This window comes from Sebastes fasciatus, chromosome 11, assembly GCF_043250625.1.
Source record: "Sebastes fasciatus isolate fSebFas1 chromosome 11, fSebFas1.pri, whole genome shotgun sequence".
In the NCBI taxonomy this organism is placed as follows: Eukaryota; Metazoa; Chordata; class Actinopteri; order Perciformes; family Sebastidae; genus Sebastes; species Sebastes fasciatus.
In genome coordinates this window covers 3,785,071-3,805,906 of record NC_133805.1, presented here as the reverse complement: position 1 = coordinate 3,805,906, position 20,836 = coordinate 3,785,071, and the positions used below count along the sequence as shown (strand labels likewise).

Below are 20,836 nucleotides of genomic sequence, written 5' to 3'. Positions count from 1 at the left end.
CACATTTGTCGATAAATGCCTGGAAGTGAGAGCAACTCCAGGCTACGTTCCCATAGGGGCCAATGTTAAATTTGGGACAGTTTTTATTGGAAGACAGCAAAAGTTAGTACTTTTAGAAACTGCTGCTGAGGTCACATTTTTGACACTACACACACAAATTTCACACCATATGTTCATCAGAGAGTCCTTACTCGTCTCCTCAGAAATCTCAGCGATAAGAGTCACGTTTTTTGTCAGAGAAGCACTTTTATGACATGTATGTCTCTGGCTAACTTCAGCACACTGGTCCTGACCTCACTGCTTTTTTCCCAGATTGAGTCGGCTGCCATGACGACCAGAGAAGCATCAGAAATGGATGGCTGGACCTAAGAACATGTGACATTACCAGTTAGTCAGATACAGAGGAAAGTTAGTTTAATGGCGATTATACCGGCCCACCAAACTGATCTCAAAGTAATTATTTGCAAAGTACTCAAAACATGAAACTACTTCTGTTGATTCTGTCTTGTGTAAAATAAAGGAAAAAGTGTGTATGAATGCAACTTCAGACCAAATATGTAATCATTTATTGTTAAAATCATCCTTTCAATACATAACACAGCTAATGCAGATTAAAAAACAAACAAACAAACAAGATACCAATATTGCGTCAAATATCCACCGTTAGTCGGATGGTTTGCGTAGAGAAAAATACAACAAGATTTTTTTAATCTTGAGAGAATCACCATGTAGTCATCATTCAGGAGAAAAAAAAATAGAAGGCAAAGACTTACAGTATAAAATGTACAGCCACGTGATTATAATATATATATATACTGTATATATATATAACATTGCACATTATACCAGAAAAAAAAGAAACCACACATGGAAAACAAAATACACAATATACAACAAGGCACTGTGGAAGAAAAACCTGCACACTGCGCGTCTTTGGATGGATCTGCCGCCCGCGGAGCTCCGGTGAAATGTTGTAGGAATGTTACACTGTGAACGGTCCAACTGAGCAAGTCATCCCAACTCAAATCTGAGTGATCGCATCGACATCCATCTTCTAATAATGTCCAATCATTGCAGTCTGTGTTACTTAAAGGGGCATTGCGTAATGTTTTATAGCCAAACAATAACTCCGCTACAATCTGGAGGGTACGAATTTCTTCGAAGATCTTGCAGGTGCGGTGAAGCAAATATGTACAAAAGAAAAGCGGAACAGAAGAATGAGTACTTTTATCTTAGTGTGCAGGGTTTTCTTTTTTTGTCTGTTACTATTTTGCAAGAAAAAACAATCTCCAAACATTAAAAAAATCCCTAAAATTTTGAAGTATGTACAGTATATATATCCCAGTTAGAAGGTGATAGGTGACTGCACACCCCTGTAGTTTAAAGGGGATGTTTGTGTCACTGCAATTCAACAATAACGATAACAACAAGTCCTTTTAGTGGCGATAAAGTACATTTTCTATACAATTAATTTAGAAACTGTTTATGGACTAAATAAGCAGACAGGAATGTTAGATTTGAGTGAATCCGGGAAATTAGATGATGTACTTTATCACTTTTTTTTTACAAAAATCACATAAAAATCTATGCAGCAAAATAATTTGCAGCATTGCCAACAATAGTCTAATAAAACCAGAGATATTAAAAAGTATATATTCTTCTGTATAAATATAGTATGACAAACTCAAAACCCAGCCCTATTTACACCTGAGATTAACATCTCTTTGCAGCCATATCGGTTTGACGCTTTCAATTTTGCTAAGAAGTAATCAACTACTGTTTCGTGGTAGTGTTGATTTGAGGAGCAAATGTGATAAAATTGATGCACCGATATTAAGAAATTAACAAGATTTGTCACGAGAACAAATTTGAGCTTGAATGACTTGTGTAGCTGGACAGATTCTGCAGTGTAAAAGTACATTGGTAAGTTAAAGGGAACATGGGAGCACCTTCCAGATTCTGGTTACACAGGAACAAGAGTGGCATCGATGAGACAAAAGTCAGATTTTTGAGTTCAGTTCGTCCTGCTTTAGTCTTAAAGGGATTAGTACGGGTGTTTTGAAGAGGGGTTGTGTGAGGTACTAATCCATAGCAGTAGATGACGGTCGGTTATGCCACCAGTTTGGAGAAACAGACAGGAGCACCGGCACCGGAGCAAAGTCAGTTTTTATTACGACTTTTTTTCTCGTAAAGTTCTGACTTTATTCTCCTAATATAACGACTTCTTTTCTCGTAAACTTATAACTTTATTCTGTAAATCTCAGATGTTTTTTCCCTCAATGTGGCCCTAATACTCCGTAGTACATTGTCTCTTTGGCCCTCACTGCATTAGATTTATATACTATATACTTAGACTATAAACTGTGTTACCTTCATCACAATGATCAAATGTTTTGCGGCTCCAGACAGATTTTTTTTTTTCCGCCTAAAATGGCTCTTTTGATAGTAAAGGTTGACCCCTGACTTAAACGGATATTAATTGATTTTTTTTTTTAAGATAAGAATTTCTTCAGGTGTCTAAAATATGTTTTTCTGCCGTCCCCATATCTGCTCTGGTGTCTGTTTCTGGATGCTGTTGGCGTGCCGACCGTCATCTACTGTTGGTAATATACACTCACTATGGAGAAGTACCTCATACAACCCCACTTCAAAACACCCAAACTATCCCTTTAAACAGGCACTTGTGTGTGACCTCAGCAGTCATCAGCAAATCAATCCAAACAATGAGTCCCAAACTTGAAATGCTTCAGATGAGTACAGTTGCATATTATTTACAGTGAACAGATCATCCTAGAGAAAGTTTGTATAGAAGGTCAAGTCCCAGAGTGTTTCAAAGCAGAGGAAAAGGCTTTAACTATTTTCTTTATCTTCTCTGCTTTTTTTTTTTTTTTTTTGCGTTTTACATTCAGACATGTAGACACACCTCTCTCAAAACTCACTCACACACACCGAAACAGTCATACGAAAAAAAAAACTCAGTAACAAATAGCCCCATCCTGCAACAACAACAACAACAGTCCTTGTAGTGTCACAGCACATTAGCATCAAGAAGAAATGAACCGATTTATTCCAAAACAAGACACATCCGCACCTCCAGAGTAAACTCTGACTGAATGGGTTAAACCTTTCAGCTGGTTTTCTTTGGTCTGAGAAACTGTGGAGAAGTTGAACTTGTTGTTGTATTTGGCTGTTTCAGGAGCCCAGTAGGAGGAGACATTGTTGTATCTTTTTTGTTATTGTCTAATCACTTTGACTTTAATGCGGTTTTATGTTGATATTTGACTAATATACGTTGATACACTTCTGTGTTTTGCTCTTAAACACAACATTGTGTTGTCTTAGACTAGTGGTTTCTCAAACTATGGTACACGTACCACTGGTGGTACGCAGCCGGTGGGCAGCACAGTCCTGACTGGCTAAATACCGGAGATACAAACGTTAACGGAGGTGCCATTGAGTTATTGTTATTAGGCGTTCAAAGGCAAATTATAACGTTATCATGATGTGTTCAATGTAGTTTTGGGTGAGAAACTTGAATAAATCCAGTTGTCTGAAGGAGGTGTGTTCACATCAATATAAAATAGATCATAGAGAGTTGAATTATGACCTGTTTAACTTCATTACATTAGCTCTAAGCAGCTTGCCAAGATTTTTTTTAATCAAAGCAAATAGTTAAATAATCATAATCATTTTGAATTGTGTGTTTTTATGCAAACATCCACTATAGATAACAATAACAAAGTACAGTACAGTACTGTGTACAGTACCCTCCCTGCCCTGAAAAATAGGTATTTTTTGACCTTCAGTACATGTTTTTATATGTTGGCATGCTGGGGGATTCTCTGTTTTGTTAAGTTTTGTTAACGGAAACATTATTACCCAAAACAGTCAGTCCTGTACGGTTAAAAAACTCCTGCATATAATGTAATTTTCTTAATAATAATATGCTTGTTTGGTCCACCGGCAACAATCTGGGTTTCTCGTGTGTCTTAGACCGTCTTTTACATGCACATTTTAAGAGATAACAGATTGTTTCACTGTAAAAACTTTGATAATTCTGAGGATGTCATCCTGTTCATAAAACCTTAGATTCAAGGTTCTTGTAGGAGGCAAATTAATGAAACTGTAATTTACTTACAATTAAGGACATTGAGGTTGATTTATCAAGCAGGGCTCCTGGTTTTCGTCAGTGTAAAGTTACACGACTCAAGTAGCTGCTTTGTTGGATTTTCTGAAAACTTGTGTTTGATTATGGGCGTCATCCCTCGACCTTCTCAGCACTGGGCCCTGCTTGCAATCAGATGTCTTATCATCATGATAATCTCTAGAGGTTTAGCTGGTTTCTAGTCTGTCACGGTTATCAAATTGTTCTGTGTGTGAACTTTAGCAGAGCGAAGCCTTGTGGACTCCAATAACAGCTTTATCCTACCTGCTTGAAACAACTGCTGACTGTGTTTCTTTTATAAGTTGTGATCTATCAGGTGTGGATGTTTCATGTTTTGGAATGAAACCAGTCAAAATAATTAACATTAAGAGCATCGTGGTTCGTCTCCAGCATTCACAGAGTCAGTCTGACGTGTCAAATGTACGAGCTGCCTCTCTCTCCAGAGCGCCGAGGACGGGCGTCCACACGACGGCCAAGCCTGACCCTCCGCGGCACTTCAGGCATGTGGCCATAAAGTCAAAGGTTAATAGGGGCGGAGTTCACCAGGCACTACACTGGCTGCCGTGGCTGCTGACGGACTGACAGTTGCTGTAGCGCTTCTTGACGATCATGCTGATGTAGGCCTTCATCAGCTTGGCGATGTCCATGACCTGCAGAGGAAGAGGAAGCGTTTATACAGTTCATGATGTTTCAAGATCAAAGGTTGGTGTTTCATTTCATCGTCTGCATGCTCTCCTAAATCTGTGAGATGAACTTTGACATGTGAATATGAGGCGTTGGCTAATTGTAAAATGATTTGATTTATTTCAAACGTTTGTGTTGTCGTACGAACCATTTGCGTTTCAAAGACAATCTCTCGGCCCTCGATGGTGATCTTGTAGGCGTTGGCCAGCGGAGCTCCGAAGGAGAGGATCTGTTCATACGGGAAAACCTCCAGAGGCCACGGCTCCCCTCGCTTGTACACCGATATGGCCTCCCGGCTCACGCCCAGCCACAGCTCGGAGGGGAACGCTCCGTCCCGACACTAAACAACGAGCAGAAACAAGCAGGTATGATGGTCAGATTCACATTTTGATTTTAAATGTTGGAACATGAAATCATCACCCAGTTTGCTTTTAAATACGTATTTCCTTTAATTCTCCGCAATTTAAAAAAAAAAAAAAATTCCAATAATTCCCAACAATAATCGTCATTTCTTTCAGATGTAAAATGTTTGCCGGTATTCCAACACAAATATTATTATAAATACAGTCTGTTGGAGTTTTGGAGTTTGAAATGTCTATTATTTGTTTTAAAATTATATAAATAAATAATAAAATTAAGTGAAGAATTAAAAAATAATTTCATAAAATTTGACAGAATGTAACAAAATATTCAAACAAGGGACCCAACAAGCGAGCAGACTGACATTTAAAATATGATTCTTTTATTAAAGGTCCCATATTGTAAAAAGTTTTTTTTATTATAAAGCAGGTTGAAGTGATATATAAATACCGTTCCGTTGCATTCCGTTGAAATGTGCTAAAACGGAGCGTTTTAGACGGAGCGTGAATACAGGTATATTCAGACAGACAGTATGAGAAAAATTAAGTTTTTTTTTTTAACATTACAGCATGTAAACATGTTTTAGTTAAAATACAAGAATGAAACTGAAAATTAGCCCAATATGGGACCTTTAAACATTAATCCCGTCCTCACCTCCACGTTGAACAGTGTGGATCCGTATCCCTGCCACTCCTTCGCCACCGTCATGTACTTGACCATGGCCTGTTCCTGGTTCATCCCCTGCAGCTTCTTCCACTTGTCCATCACGCTGGTTCTCACCGCCGCCGCCTCCTCCCTCATCCACGCCTCCAGGCTGTTCTCTTCCTCCAGCTTCTGCCGACTCAGCGAGCCGCTCCTGAAGCTCCGCCTCAGCGTTCCCTCCAGGAAGCTCGAGCGTTTCCTCTCCGACGACGACGTCCCCCCAGAGCGGTCGGCCACCGAGCCGGCGCCCGGGGCGAACGTCTTGGCCGAGTTCTGCACCCGGGCCCGCAACCGCACCATGGGGAACACCTGGGACATTTCGGGGACGCTGGCCTGGGAGCCTTGATCTCCCTGGAGGTACTGCAGTCTCAGGGCAGCCATGAACTGAAGAGTCTCCTCGGGGCCCGGGTACTGACCACGGATGACGGCTTCGTGGGCCTTTGGACAGCACACGGAGAACATGTAAGATACTGACAGCTTCCAGAACAACTGCCTCAGTAAGTAAGCTTCTGTTTCTAGTTATATATCTGTCAAAGCCGGCATTCTGAGACTATAATAGGCCCACATGAAATATAACAACTCCCAAGATACCTGATTTACCTGATGAGCAATACTGGTACTAATACTACCAACTGTAGGTTTATGTACAATACCCGAAACACATGTTTTTCAGTGCCTTGCTTTGAGGAAAGAACATTAAAGAAGCTCAAACGCACCAGTGTTTTTAATCAACACAAAGCTGCTTTATTAGAACATTAGCTGGTTCTCACCGGACACATATAAATAAATATGTGTCCGGAATAAATACCCACCCCTGCTCAATACAAACTTGTGATAATGTTTTGGTTGAAACAAAAAAAATATTTTGAAAAAAAAAGTTAAATAAAATATATTCTAAATAATTTTTATTAATTTTTTATATATTTATATAAATATATATATAATATATAATGTATATATATATATACTATATTTATAGTATATATATAATATATATAAATATCATATATATATATTATATATATATTATATATTTATATTATATATTATATATATATAGTATATATATATAATACATAATATATATCATGTATCATATATATATTATTGACTAATTGCTGAATCTGTAATAGAAATTTGATAAATTATATAATATATATATTATATAATATATAAATTATATTATATATATATATTTATATATATAATATATATATTTATATATAATATATATATTATATATAATTTATCAAATTTCTATTACAGATTCAGCAATTAGTCAATTAATCAGTTAGTCGACAGAAAATTAAAGTCATGTAATGTTCATAAAAAATTTATATCTTTGTGATTTGGACTCAAGGTCGGACAAAATAAGGAATACGGAACCTTCTGCTTTAGGAAACTGTGATTGTGATTTAAAGACCAAATAATTGAGTAAGTAATCAGCAGATTAATCAATAATGAAAATACCTGTTAGCTGAAACTCAGATTAGATATTAAACTCGGACGGATCATCTGTCAGTCTGACGGCTCGGCACTAAAGAAAAATGCTGGTTTGGTTTACGTCTTACTTGTTCAAACATGAAGGCGAACTCCACGCTGTCTTTGGGAACGTTGTCCGTGTCCAAGAAGCAGTAGAGCTTGAAGTAAAACTTCCAGCCGGTGTTGTGTTCATCTGGGCTGGCTGAAAGCCTGGAGACCAGAGAGAGAGAGAGAGAGAGAGAGAGAGAGAGAGAGAGAGAGAGAGAGAGTTCATAAGCATTTGTCTGCTTCAGAAACAAACGCGTACACTGACAAACGCGCACAGACGACACCGCAACGCTTACTTTTCAAACTTGGCGAGCACGTCGGCTACCACCATGCGGCTCTCGATGGCTTTCTCTGTGGTGTCGTTGTGTTCAAACAGAGCGAACATGTTCCTGCTGTCTTCCATGGCCAGGCCTCGGATCAGCTTCTCCACCACCTGACACACACAGATACAATCAACCAACACTATCTTTAGAGCCGCTGCCTAATAATCCACAACTACATGTTCTAACATGAGCAGATCAGATGAAAAATGGTATATATATTTAGGAAGAAAAGAAACGGGAGAGACTTTAGGAAGAGGAAAGTTAAATTAAACTTAAATGGAAAGTGTTGCACGAAAGAAGAAGAGGGAGGCATTAGTGGGGGATCGGTAATGTCTGGAAATGTTTAATATTGTTGCCGCACCTCTCCGGCTGTTGTGTGTGAGTTGATGGTGATTTTGCAGGAGCCTCCTCCGTGGCAGTGGACGGTGGTGCTCATGTCCTGCCGGGCCACGATGGAGCGGATCTCCTCCTGCGACGGGACGTTCTCCCTGGCTCGAGTCTTCCTCAGGGAGTCGAGGGCGAAGGCGGCGTAACGATCCATCTCCGAGCCGGGGAGGAGCTCTCGAGTCCTGCGGAGAGAGAGAGAGCGGTTCGGATTGGTCAGTGTGAGGGAGAGTCTGTAGATTGATCTATAAAGAAAAGATCCTCCCCAAAAACCAGACCCAAACTGTCTCCATCCATCTTTTAAAATGCCCATACCTCTTCAGGTGGAACTTGAGGTATCTGAGGACGCTCCTGGTCGGGATGAAGGTGCAGGACATGCAGGTCAGGATCTTCCAGCTGCAGAGGTTCCCGGGGCTGGCGGGCTGCGGCGGCCGCACCGTCTGCTTGATCAGCTGGCAGTAGAGCTCGTCCCGCAGCGGTCTGAGCTCCTGGCCGGTCTGCAGGACGCCCTGGATGATGGGCACCGGGTCGGCCACGCCCTCCAGGTGCTGCAGAGAGCTGAACACTTTGAGGGCTTCGTCCTGCAGCGTCGTGTAGCTCCTGTTTCTCAGAGCTGAGCGGGGCGGAGGGGAAGAGGTTAATGATGTGATGGATGGTATGTAATGTCACAGGCGCAGTTTGCGTTGGTTCAAAGGGCTCACTGAACCCCCTAGAAATACATCTATATTTCTTTATAATAACATAGAGCTGTTTCTTTGTTTGTCTGAGTGACTCACCAGTGATGTGGATGTCTCCGTAGGGCAGTGGCAGCAGCGGCGAGTGCAGCGGGTGGTGGCTGTAGCGGAGGATGGGGTTCCTCTTGTAGATCTGCTCCACCACCTCCGAGTTCAGACAGTTCTCCTGCAGAGAGCAGAGGAGCCAGACGTCAATACGACGCTCTGCTGATTATCTGTGGCTTTACTGCCTCACGTCGGTCTGACGTTGGACTCTCGTGCAGCAGGTGTCATTGTAATAGTTTAAGTCAGTGAGACCTGAATTATGATTGCTGTAAGCATAGACATACAGTATATGCATAGACGCCGCATTGACTCCTGGATCGCACGTCAACGTGGGCGCCATATTGGACAGGGCAAGACCGGCCTGTAACCCTATACTAGTGAACGGGGGAGCTGCCGTTTCTCTGGATAAAAAGCACTATAACGTCTACATTTCTCAACCGATTTCAACGAGTCGTTTTATATTCAAACCTTTATGATCGGATATACGTATATACGTATATATGTCTATGGCTGTAAGTGTTTACTGTGTCCTGCCAAATGCATGCTGGGATAGACTCTAGACTCCCTGTTCCCTCTGTTGGGAACTACAAAGACATGGACGGAGCTTCCACACACGTCTCCGTCGGCTTTACGGTTAAAAACAGTTTCCTACCTTGATGTCCTGGAGGAGCTGCTGGGTCGGCGTGTCGATGGGAGCTTTTGTGTCGATGACGTTCTGGATGGAGTTGGCCCAACGCGTGGCCTCGTTCAGCAGCTTACAGTAGAGTCGGTATGAGTGTTTACGGCCATACACGATCACGTTCCAGTAGCCTGTCAAAGAGGAGGACACCAAGAAGAGCCAGAAGAAGTGTTACGTTAAACGACATGGCAAAGGTACAACTGTTTCTCTCTGTGAGAAAGAGATTTAAGTCAAGTGCTATTTCCTTTTCTTACCGGTGTCTTTGAAGACCTTTTCATCCGGTTGAACCACCGAGCAGAGGCTGTTCAGCACCAGCGTTCCCAGCTTCAGGGCGTTGCGTTCTGAGCTCTTGTAGTAGTCCAGGGAATTGTGGGTAAGCAGGAACCAGCGCTTCTTCAGCTTCAGTGATGCTTTCGTACTGTTCCTCAACTCTTTGTGCAACCAGCCTGGTGGAATTAAAGGAATCAGACATTTGTGTTGCTAGAATTTTGTGTCATCACAAAAGGTGAAAGCAGCAAACAAAGGCACTCAATTACAGTTCAACCTGTCAATCTTTACCCAAAATGTTGAATGGGGAAGTTATTATGTGTTGTTGCTCTGCTGCTGTAAATCTGATCTATTTTTTTCTGCTTCAATGCATTCTAGGTTGGACTCCAGCCCTCGAGGCTCCCCCTCAAAAGGCATGAAGAGTGAAGGGACGTCGACTCACCTCGGATGATGAACTCCTGGCCATCGACGCGGGTGTCTCCTTTGGAGCGCTGCAGCAGAGTGATCCAGTGGTGCATTTCCTCCGGCGTGTCAGCGTTGCAGTGCAGCACGCGGTTCGCCGTGATCATGACGAAGGAGTTCGGCCTGTGACGGTTCAGAAATGCGGTTAATGGTCATAAAAAGAAGATAGAAAAACAAGTATAACTTTTTATGACATACTGTACTATGAATTTTCATGACATTTTTTCAACATACTATATTATGTTTTGTTTTGACTTTTTTCGACAGACTATATTATGACTTTCTTAGAAATATTAAGCTATAACTATATGATTTTTTTTCGACTTATTAACTTATGACTTAGTTTTTTATTTTTCACAACATACTATACCACAACATTTTTATTACGTTTTTTGGCACATTTACTATGACTTTTTGATAAAAATTTCGACATACTATAATGTGAATTTTTTGGGACTTTTTTCGACATACTATGACATTTTATGATATTTTTCGAAACTCTATACTATGACTTTTTATGACCTAATATACTATGGCCTTTTATGACTTTTTCGATGAACTATACTGTGAATTTTAACTCTTTTTGAAATACCATACTATGATTTTTTTGATAAAATATATTATGACTTTTTTCAACATTGAAAAAAGTCATAATATATTTTATGACGTTTTTATTAGCTTATATTGTATATTGGTAACATTTCTTATTTTATTTTAACATTTTTAACTTTTCTATTGTTATTTTTCTGCTTATTTTCACAAACAAACCAAAGCAAATGCCTAATGTATACCTGATACACCTGTCAATAAACAAGATTCTGATTCTGATTACTTCATGCAACGTACTGTACTATGACTTTTTACGACTTATCATGTTATGAATGTTTAATCACTTTTTCAACATGCTTTTTTCATGAAATTTTTAAAATTGACTTTTTTCATGAAATTTCTCAACATACTATACTATGACTTTTTTTCATGAAATTTTTAAAATTGAGTTTTTTCATGAAATTTTTAAAATTGACTTCTTTTCATGAAATTTCTCAATATACTATACTTTGACTTTTTTTCATGAAATTTTTAAAATTGACTTTTTTCATGAAATTTTTAAAATTGACTTCTTTTCATGAAATTTCTCAATATATTATACTTTGACTTTTTTTCATGAAATTTTTAAAATTCACTTCTTTTCATGAATTTTCTCAATATACTATACTTTGACTTTTTTTCATGAAATTTTTAAAATTGACTTTTTTCATGAAATTTTTAAAATTGACTTCTTTTCATGAAATTTCTCAATATACTATACTTTGACTTTTTTCATGAAATTTTTCAACATACCATACTATGACTTTTTTTCATGAAATTTTTAAAATTGGCTTCTTTTCATGAAATTTCTCAATATACTATACTTTGACTTTTTTTCATGAAATTTTTAAAATTGACTTCTTTTCATGAAATTTCTCAATATATTATACTTTGACTTTTTTTCATGAAATTTTTAAAATTGACTTCTTTTCATGAATTTTCTCAATATACTATACTTTGACTTTTTTTCATGAAATATTTAAAATTGACTTTTTTCATGAAATTTTTAAAATTGACTTCTTTTCATGAAATTTCTCAATATACTATACTTTGACTTTTTTTCATGACATTTTTCAAAATACATACTATGACTTTTTTTCATGACATTTTTAAAATTGACTTTTTTTCATGACATTTTTCAACATACCATACTTTGACTTTTTTTCCTGAAATTTTTCAAATTGACTTTTTTTTCATGAATTTTTTAAAATTTACTTTTTTCATGAAATTTCTCAACATACTATAATTTGACTTTTTTTCCTGAAATTTTTCAAATTGACTTTTTTTCCTGAAATTTTTCAAATTTACTTTTTTTCCTGAAATTTTTAAAATTTACTTTTTTTCCTGAAATTTTTCAACATACTATACAATGACTTTTTTTTTCATGACATTTTTAACGTACTATGCTATGACTTTTTCATGAAACTTTTAAAATACTATACTATGCCTTTTTTTCCTCAAATATTTCGACATATTATACTTTGACTTTTTTTAATAACATTTTTCAACATACTATACTATTACTTTTTTTCATGACATTTTTAAAATTGACTTTTTTCATGAAATTTTTAAAATTGACTTCTTTTCATGAAATTTCTCAATATACTATAATTTGACTTTTTTCATGAAATTTTTAAAATTAACTTTTTTCATGAAATTTTTAAAATTGACTTCTTTTCATGAATTTTCTCAATATACTATACTTTGACTTTTTTTCATGAAATTTTTAAAATTGACTTTTTTCATGAAATTTTTAAAATTGACTTCTTTTCATGAAATTTCTCAATATACTATACTTTGACTTTTTTTCATGACATTTTTCAAAATACATACTATGACTTTTTTTCATGAAATTCTTAAAATTGACTTTTTTCATGAATTTTTTCAAATTGACTTTTTTCATGAAATTTCTCAACATACTATACTTTGACTTTTTTTCCTGAAATTTTTCAAATTGACTTTTTTTCATGAATTTTTTAAAATTTACTTTTTTCATGAAATTTCTCAACATACTATAATTTGACTTTTTTCCTGAAATTTTTCAAATTTACTTTTTTTCCTGAAATTTTTCAAATTTACTTTTTTTCCTGAAATTTTTCAAATTTACTTTTTTTCCTGAAATTTTTCAACATACTATACAATGACTTTTTTTTTCATGACATTTTTAACGTACTATGCTATGACTTTTTCATGAAACTTTTAAAATACTATACTATGCCTTTTTTTCCTCAAATATTTCGACATATTATACTTTGACTTTTTTTAATAACATTTTTCAACATACTATACTATTACTTTTTTTCATGACATTTTTAAAATTGACTTTTTTCATGAAATTTTTAAAATTGACTTCTTTTCATGAAATTTCTCAATATACTATAATTTGACTTTTTTCATGAAATTTTTAAAATTAACTTTTTTTCATGAAATTTTTAAAATTGACTTCTTTTCATGAATTTTCTCAATATACTATACTTTGACTTTTTTTCATGAAATTTTTAAAATTGACTTTTTTCATGAAATTTTTAAAATTGACTTCTTTTCATGAAATTTCTCAATATACTATACTTTGACTTTTTTTCATGACATTTTTCAAAATACATACTATGACTTTTTTTCATGAAATTCTTAAAATTGACTTTTTTCATGAATTTTTTCAAATTGACTTTTTTCATGAAATTTCTCAACATACTATACTTTGACTTTTTTTCCTGAAATTTTTCAAATTGACTTTTTTTCATGAATTTTTTAAAATTTACTTTTTTCATGAAATTTCTCAACATACTATAATTTGACTTTTTTCCTGAAATTTTTCAAATTTACTTTTTTTCCTGAAATTTTTCAAATTTACTTTTTTTCCTGAAATTTTTCAAATTTACTTTTTTTCCTGAAATTTTTCAACATACTATACAATGACTTTTTTTTTCATGACATTTTTAACGTACTATGCTATGACTTTTTCATGAAACTTTTAAAATACTATACTATGCCTTTTTTTCCTCAAATATTTCGACATATTATACTTTGACTTTTTTTAATAACATTTTTCAACATACTATACTATTACTTTTTTTCATGACATTTTTAAAATTGACTTTTTTCATGAAATTTTTAAAATTGACTTCTTTTCATGAAATTTCTCAATATACTATAATTTGACTTTTTTCATGAAATTTTTAAAATTAACTTTTTTCATGAAATTTTTAAAATTGACTTCTTTTCATGAATTTTCTCAATATACTATACTTTGACTTTTTTTCCTGAAATTTTTCAAATTGACTTTTTTTCCTGAAATTTTTCAAATTGACTTTTTTTCATGAATTTTTTAAAATTTACTTTTTTCATGAAATTTCTCAACATACTATAATTTGACTTTTTTCCTGAAATTTTTCAAATTTACTTTTTTTCCTGAAATTTTTCAACATACTATACTATGACTTTTTTTTCCTGAAATTTTTAAAATTTACTTTTTTTCCTGAAATTTTTCAACATACTATAACTTTTTTTCATGACATTTTTAACATTGACTTTTTTTCATGAAATTTTTCGACATACTATACAATGACTTTTTTTTTCATGACATTTTTAACGTTCTATGCTATGACTTTTTCATGAAACTTTTAAAATACTATACTATGCCTTTTTTTCCTCAAATATTTCGACATATTATACTTTGACTTTTTTTAATAACATTTTTCAACATACTATACTATTACTTTTTTTCATGACATTTTTAACATTGACTTTTTTTCATGACATTTTTAACATACTATACTATGACTTTTTTAATGAAATTTTTTCTACATATTAAACTATGACTTTTTTTTTCCAAGAAAATGTTTGACATACTATACTATGACTTTTTTTCATGACATTTTTTGACATATTATAGAAAGTCATTAAAAAAGTCATAGGATAGTATGTCCAAAAAAGTCCTAATTTGTATGTTAAAGAAAGTAATTAGAAATGTCAAAAATGTCGAAAAAGTCATAAAAAAGTCATGTCTTTAAAAAGTAATTATATTTCAAAGAAAGACATTAAAATGTCATAGTATATTATGTAAAAAATAAATTAGTGTATTATGTCAAAAAATCTTTCAAAAAAGTCATAGTGTAATAAAAAGTCATAGTGTAATAAAAAGTCATGGCATCTCATGTCGAAAAAGTCATAAAAAGTCCTAGTATTATATCGAAAAAATTTAATGAAAAAGTCATAGTATAGTATGAAAATTGAGTAATTGCAGCAGATATCAGTTACAGGAAGCCATAGAAGAAAACCTACATGAGCTTTTGCAACTATGAGGGATATTAAACCGAAAGCAGCATCAGAATGCTTTTATCTAACAGGCACTTTCCGGTTCCTTCACTTTGCTATAGTATGTGAAACAGTGTGAGTGTCTGAAGCAGTGCAGGTTTGCACAAAGAAAAGCCAGAGACGTGACGTGATGTTTGATGCAGGCCCTCACCTCTCTGGATTATCTGACGCACAAACCGAATCGATCATTCCCACATCCAACGTGCCCTGAAGAGACGGAGGGAGAGAGGACGGTTCAGTGACAGTGCTCAGGGTTTGGATGAGTTTGACCTTCTTCTGCTCCATGGAAACCAATTATTTTTCTCTCTCTCTCTCTCTCTCTGTCTCTCACACGCACAGGGATAAAAGCAAGTGTATTTCAAAGGTGGCACAACAAAGACAATGGAAATTGGTAGAATAGACATAAACAGACGCACATAATCTCAAATCAAAGAAAAGATACATCCACATGAGTTGAGATGTATTAATAAGTGTAATTGTTTTAACTAAAACCTTTGTGATTATACTGAACCTGAAACTAGTCTGAGGATATTAACACAAACAGTCAGTGTTTTGGAGATTTTTCTACACCATTATAATGCGGTATCTATCCTTTTAATATCTCTGGGTGCAAATCAATGATCAGGACTGCTTTATGGCAATGTTTTGTTTACAGGGGTTTTGTATCAATGTGAGGCTTGAATCACACAACAAAGGACTGGACTGCATAATGCAGTAAACACAGTGCCCTCCTAATCAGTAAACACAATATGAAACTCACCAATATAAGACAACTCTAGGGCTGTACCGAATAGTCCGAAGCTTTGAAGCTTCATTTATAATGTTGACATTCTAATGCAGCTTTTTTTTGCATGTCTATTCATTATGTTTAAACACGGTATTTCTGCACAGTTGCGGATAAAGATCAGGATAATATTATTAGTATTATACTAGGTGTAGGATTAGATTCCAGTGGTGGTTGCTCAGGATTGTTCACGACTTGTGTGATCCAAACATTTCCAATAACTCCAGAGCGTTCCAAAGTCAAAATGTATTGAAAAAAGACAAATGTAATCATATCCCAAAATTCACATGTTTTTTATCCAACAGAAAATTCTGCTTCAATCCATATTTGTTGGCGTTTAGCCTTTAAAAAACAACATTTTCACTGCAGAAAACGGCTCGTTTCTCCTATTTATTTTGCATGGCTATTCATTCTGTTTAAACCCGGTATTTCTGCACAGTCGCAGATAAAGATCAGGCTAATATTATTAGTATTAATTCGTATTATACTAGTTGTAGGTTTAGATTCCAGTGGTGGTCGCTCAGGATTGTTTACGACTTGTGTGATCCAAACATTTCCAATAACTCCAGAACGTTCCAAAAGTAAAAATGTATTGAAAAAAGACACATGTAATCATATCCCAAAATTCACATGTTTTTTATCCAACGGAACATTCTGCTTCAATCCATATTTGTTGGTGTTTAGCCTTTAAAAAACAACATTTTCACTGCAGAAAACGGCTCCCATTTGCCCAATCCGCCATTTACATAGCAACAAGCCAAGTGCAGGTGCACCTGGCTTTTAAAGGGAATGGGAGATGACACTCTGATTGGTTTATTTCATGTTACGTCCAAAACACACCTATGATTAATTAAGAGACTAAATACAACCCCTTTGCCCCTTGCGCCTTACTTTGAGCACAGACTATGTGTCGTATCCCGTAGTTGTTAAGACATCATTTGACAGTGTAACCAATATTAAGAAGTAGTTTTCTCTCTAAAAACTTCCAGCTCAGCATACAGTATTACAACTCCATTTCCCACAGTGCTTTGCTTCCCCCACACAGTACTCACCACTGCATTCTGGGGGTTGGCTTGCTCATCGTGCATCTCTCTGATCTCCTGTTCTGTAGAGCCGTGGACCTGACTCAGCACGCTGAACCACTGGCTGTAACCATGGAAACAACATCATCATCAGCATCAGTCACAAGTTTACATGCAAAATTATTTTGTATTTTAAGCCTGATTTACTTTTGTTTATATCGACAGGTGTGTAACGTTTCAACGATTCTCTGTCACACGTTAAATACATTGAAATTAACACAACGAGAGGAAACTTTAAATCTCTTTTTTTCAGATAACTTTTGTCCAATAGAAAAGGTATTAATGCACACCTATTACTGTCTATGTGTGTCAATATAAGTAAGGAATAATGTACAGCTAGCAGGTCATTGTAGTGAAATAAACCCAGACAGGGCGACAGGTCTTGCATCACCCTGAAGGGGTTTATTTCACAACAATGCCCCGCGAGCTGTACATTATTCCTCTTATTACACGGCTACTTACTGAAGAAATCAATAATTTGACACAAAAACGGTTCGCCAGAGTCCGACATCAGAACTGCGTCCATAGCAACGGTCTGCTATAAAGAAATAACAGACCGTACAACGCTGTGATTGACCAATCAGAACCGAGTATTCAATTAAGCCGTGTAATAATGTACAGTAAACAACGGGGATCTGTCTCAGACATCTGGAGCTGATGTTGGCTCACACTGAGAGAGAAAGGCTGGCACTGTAAACCTGCTTGAAGGAGTTAGAGAGAAAGAAAGAAACTGGTAAGAGGAGTTGAATGTGTGACGTTAGCGTTGTAATAATGATATAGTTTCAGACTACATCTTTGCATGAAAGTTCCTATATAGCTGAAGTTATACATGTTTTTTTTTTTGGTAGTTGTGTGGAGCTTAGCACATATCTGAAACAAACCGGAATTTACCTGGCATCCTCGGCAGACTCTGCGATCAGGTGGAACGTCCTCTCTGGCATCACGATGTCGAGTCCATTCTCCTTACCGGTGTTATCAATGATTTCTCTGAAGATTACAAGAAACGTACAAAAGGTCAATCTCTCTCTACAAAGTCAAACATTGTGTGTGTCCCTGAAGGTGACATGAAAAGCCGGTCCATTTCAATACTTTCACTTTCAATAGGCTACATTTAATAGACTACTCTGCTACTTAGCCCCCCTAACAAGCGTCTGTCAGGTTAGGTATAACACATTGTAGAGGTGCTACTGGTTGCTTGGAAACTAGTGGCACCTCGTAAGTGTCGCAGGAATTCCGTTCGGTCGTCGATCTCATTATGTCATCACTAAAGTTAACGATTTCAGCGGACAACCCGGCAGTTTAACGTGGAAGTGAGATGGAAAAGATATTTGGTATCACTTCGCCATCATTAATAAATGGTAAATTAATAGTTAATTCAACTTAGTTGATAGTTATTTTACTGTTAACAATGAAATAATAATTAATAATGTTTACTAATTATTAATAATGCTATAATTTATTTAGTTATTTGCTGATTCCCTAAATTGGCAGAACACAATAAAACAATAAAACATCATCTAATACGACTGTAACTTTTCTTGAAATATATGTTCTAAATTACATTTTTAGAAAGTAGTATAGTCAGTAGTACATTAATACCAGATTAATGTTTTCAGCAATGCAAAAAACAAACAACTAAATCTCTTTGGGACTTAAAAACGGACTCCGCCCTGTTTGATGACATCACACTGAACATTTCTGAGATAGCCTGATTAGCCCTTACTTGGCATCGTGCATGTCCAGCACCCCCTTCATCTTCTCCTCGCCGTCGTTCTCGAAGTACATGAGCTTGCTCTGCCGCAGCACGAACCAGCGGCGCTTCCAGTTGCGGCGGGACAGCGTGGACGAGCCCCCTCCCTTCTTGTGGAGCCAGCCCTGCTTCAGAGCCTCCTGCTTGGCCCGGAACCACAGGAAGGTCTCGTCCTTCAGGACGCACCAGCGCCGCTTCCACGTGTTCATCAGACCGCCTGGAGGAGGAGAAAATAGGACATTTTTACTGATGTGTTTACAACACTTCTGCTGCAGAGAGGACAGAGGGACGCTAGACATCACATGACATTTGATGCATTAAATCACCTGGAGGGCAAAATTTGAGGTGAGGATGGAATAAACAGGAAGAAAAGTTTAAGGGGCCGTGCACATGGGTAACACTACGATACTTTATTGTTCGAGAGGGGAATCTTCTCTTCTCTTTTCGGTTTCTTAAAAGAAGTTGGAAGTATATGATGAAGGAGATACCTTTGATGAAGAGGAAGCTGTGGAAGTACGGAAGCGTGACGCAGCTGTAGACGGAGTCCCGCCGGTACGACAGCTCGTCGTCGGTGTCGAACCTGTCGAAGTCGTCCTCGCTGTCCTCAAACTGGAATAGAAATGACAGAAATGAGACATTCAAGACGTACAAAGTAGCATTACTTTGTTAGTTGTGGAGTACTTTTAGCCCTTTGTATCAAAGGACATGGCAAAATAAACACTGGATGCATTTTTACCTTGACTTGGACGACTATTAGAAAAGTGTTAAGTCTAAATGCATCCTTGCTGAGAACGGTGACCATTATGATTGTAATTGACTCTTCTAACCGTGACCTTACTTCTACGAAACCCTTTGGGGATACTGAGACACGACTCACCGATGACTGAGCCCCCTCCGAGCTGAAGCGGTAAGCCCCTGAGCTGTTGTAGGTGCCTACAGAACCGCGGTAGTCAGGAGACCACTGGCCGCTGCGAGGGTTGGAGAAGGCCACACTGCCACTGGACACGATGGCGCCCTCGTCGTAGTCATCCTGGTCGTAGTCCGAATCCTCGTCTGGCGGTATGAGCTCCACCAGGTCATTGGACTGAGCCTCAGACGAAGCCTGTGGGTGGCAGTAGACAGAGTCCCCGCTGGATGAGGCGCTGTGGCAGGCGGAGGGCACCGGCGGTAAAGGCAGCGGCTGGTGAAGCAGGGCAGTTGGTGGCAGCGGTGGCGTCACACCGTCATTGGCGTACGGGTCTTCTTCAGACGAGTCATCGCTCGTCCGGATCCCGCTCGTCCGCTGGCCGTCCGAGTGGCCGTGCTCGCTCGGGTTCGGCGAATCTTTGAAGGCCTCGTCGTCGGCCCCGAACCCTTCGTCGACCTCTTCCTCGTCGCTGCCTCTCCGCCGCCCGCTCTCTTTCTCCTTCTCCTCCCCTTCGCCGACTCCCAAGGAGCTCTCGATGTTCCTCACGCACTCGTCGATCTCGTCGAAGTTCAGCGAATCGAGGAACTGCTGCGCCGCCTTGCAGGCCTCGTCCTCCAAGCGCATGAGCTCCTGGTCGCGGAGGAGCTGCAGGCGGTTGAGGGAGGCCTCCGTCAGTGAGAGCTCCTGGCGCTCCTTCAGCCGCTGCAGCGACTGGATCTCCCGCTCCAGTCGCAGGATCTCCTCCACCTGAGACGCCTCGTGAGGACGGATCACCGCCTCCTGTTCAGACGGCTCCGCCAGGGCCTCTGCTGACTCCAGCTCCTCCAAGGTGTCCGGTGATGTCGCGGCTGCTACTGCAGGTTCAGGTTGAGGTAGAGCCAGAGAGGCCAACTCCTCAGCCCGATGAAGCTCTTCCAGTCTTCTGGCCATCTCAACCTGAGGATGGAAAAAAGACCACAAATTTGAGAACTATCTTTTTGGATCCAGTCCAGCCCAGTACGACAATAAACTGAAGACCGTAAATGTTGCAGGAACATAAGATTGCATCGTAAACATTGACCTTTGTCTGGCTTGAA

General features: G+C 37.6%; 1 protein-coding gene across 1 annotated transcript in view; it reads right to left on the bottom strand.

Annotated features, from left to right (window-relative positions):
• Positions 1 to 543: 543 nt before the first annotated feature.
• Positions 544 to 20,836, bottom strand: part of myo10 (myosin X) — a 130,932-nt gene continuing 110,639 nt past the window's right edge. The window contains exons 25-41 of the mRNA XM_074650010.1: positions 19,731 to 20,696; positions 19,342 to 19,462; positions 18,827 to 19,070; positions 17,995 to 18,090; positions 17,074 to 17,167; positions 15,389 to 15,444; positions 10,316 to 10,458; positions 9,861 to 10,052; positions 9,580 to 9,737; positions 8,925 to 9,048; positions 8,464 to 8,761; positions 8,126 to 8,333; positions 7,738 to 7,874; positions 7,483 to 7,603; positions 5,864 to 6,349; positions 4,998 to 5,189; positions 544 to 4,815 (exon numbers count right to left, since the gene is read on the bottom strand). Of these exons, the coding sequence (XP_074506111.1) occupies positions 4,705 to 4,815; positions 4,998 to 5,189; positions 5,864 to 6,349; positions 7,483 to 7,603; positions 7,738 to 7,874; positions 8,126 to 8,333; positions 8,464 to 8,761; positions 8,925 to 9,048; positions 9,580 to 9,737; positions 9,861 to 10,052; positions 10,316 to 10,458; positions 15,389 to 15,444; positions 17,074 to 17,167; positions 17,995 to 18,090; positions 18,827 to 19,070; positions 19,342 to 19,462; positions 19,731 to 20,696 (3,747 nt within the window). The 3' untranslated portion in view covers positions 544 to 4,704. The remainder of the gene's footprint in view (positions 4,816 to 4,997; positions 5,190 to 5,863; positions 6,350 to 7,482; positions 7,604 to 7,737; positions 7,875 to 8,125; positions 8,334 to 8,463; positions 8,762 to 8,924; positions 9,049 to 9,579; positions 9,738 to 9,860; positions 10,053 to 10,315; positions 10,459 to 15,388; positions 15,445 to 17,073; positions 17,168 to 17,994; positions 18,091 to 18,826; positions 19,071 to 19,341; positions 19,463 to 19,730; positions 20,697 to 20,836) is intronic.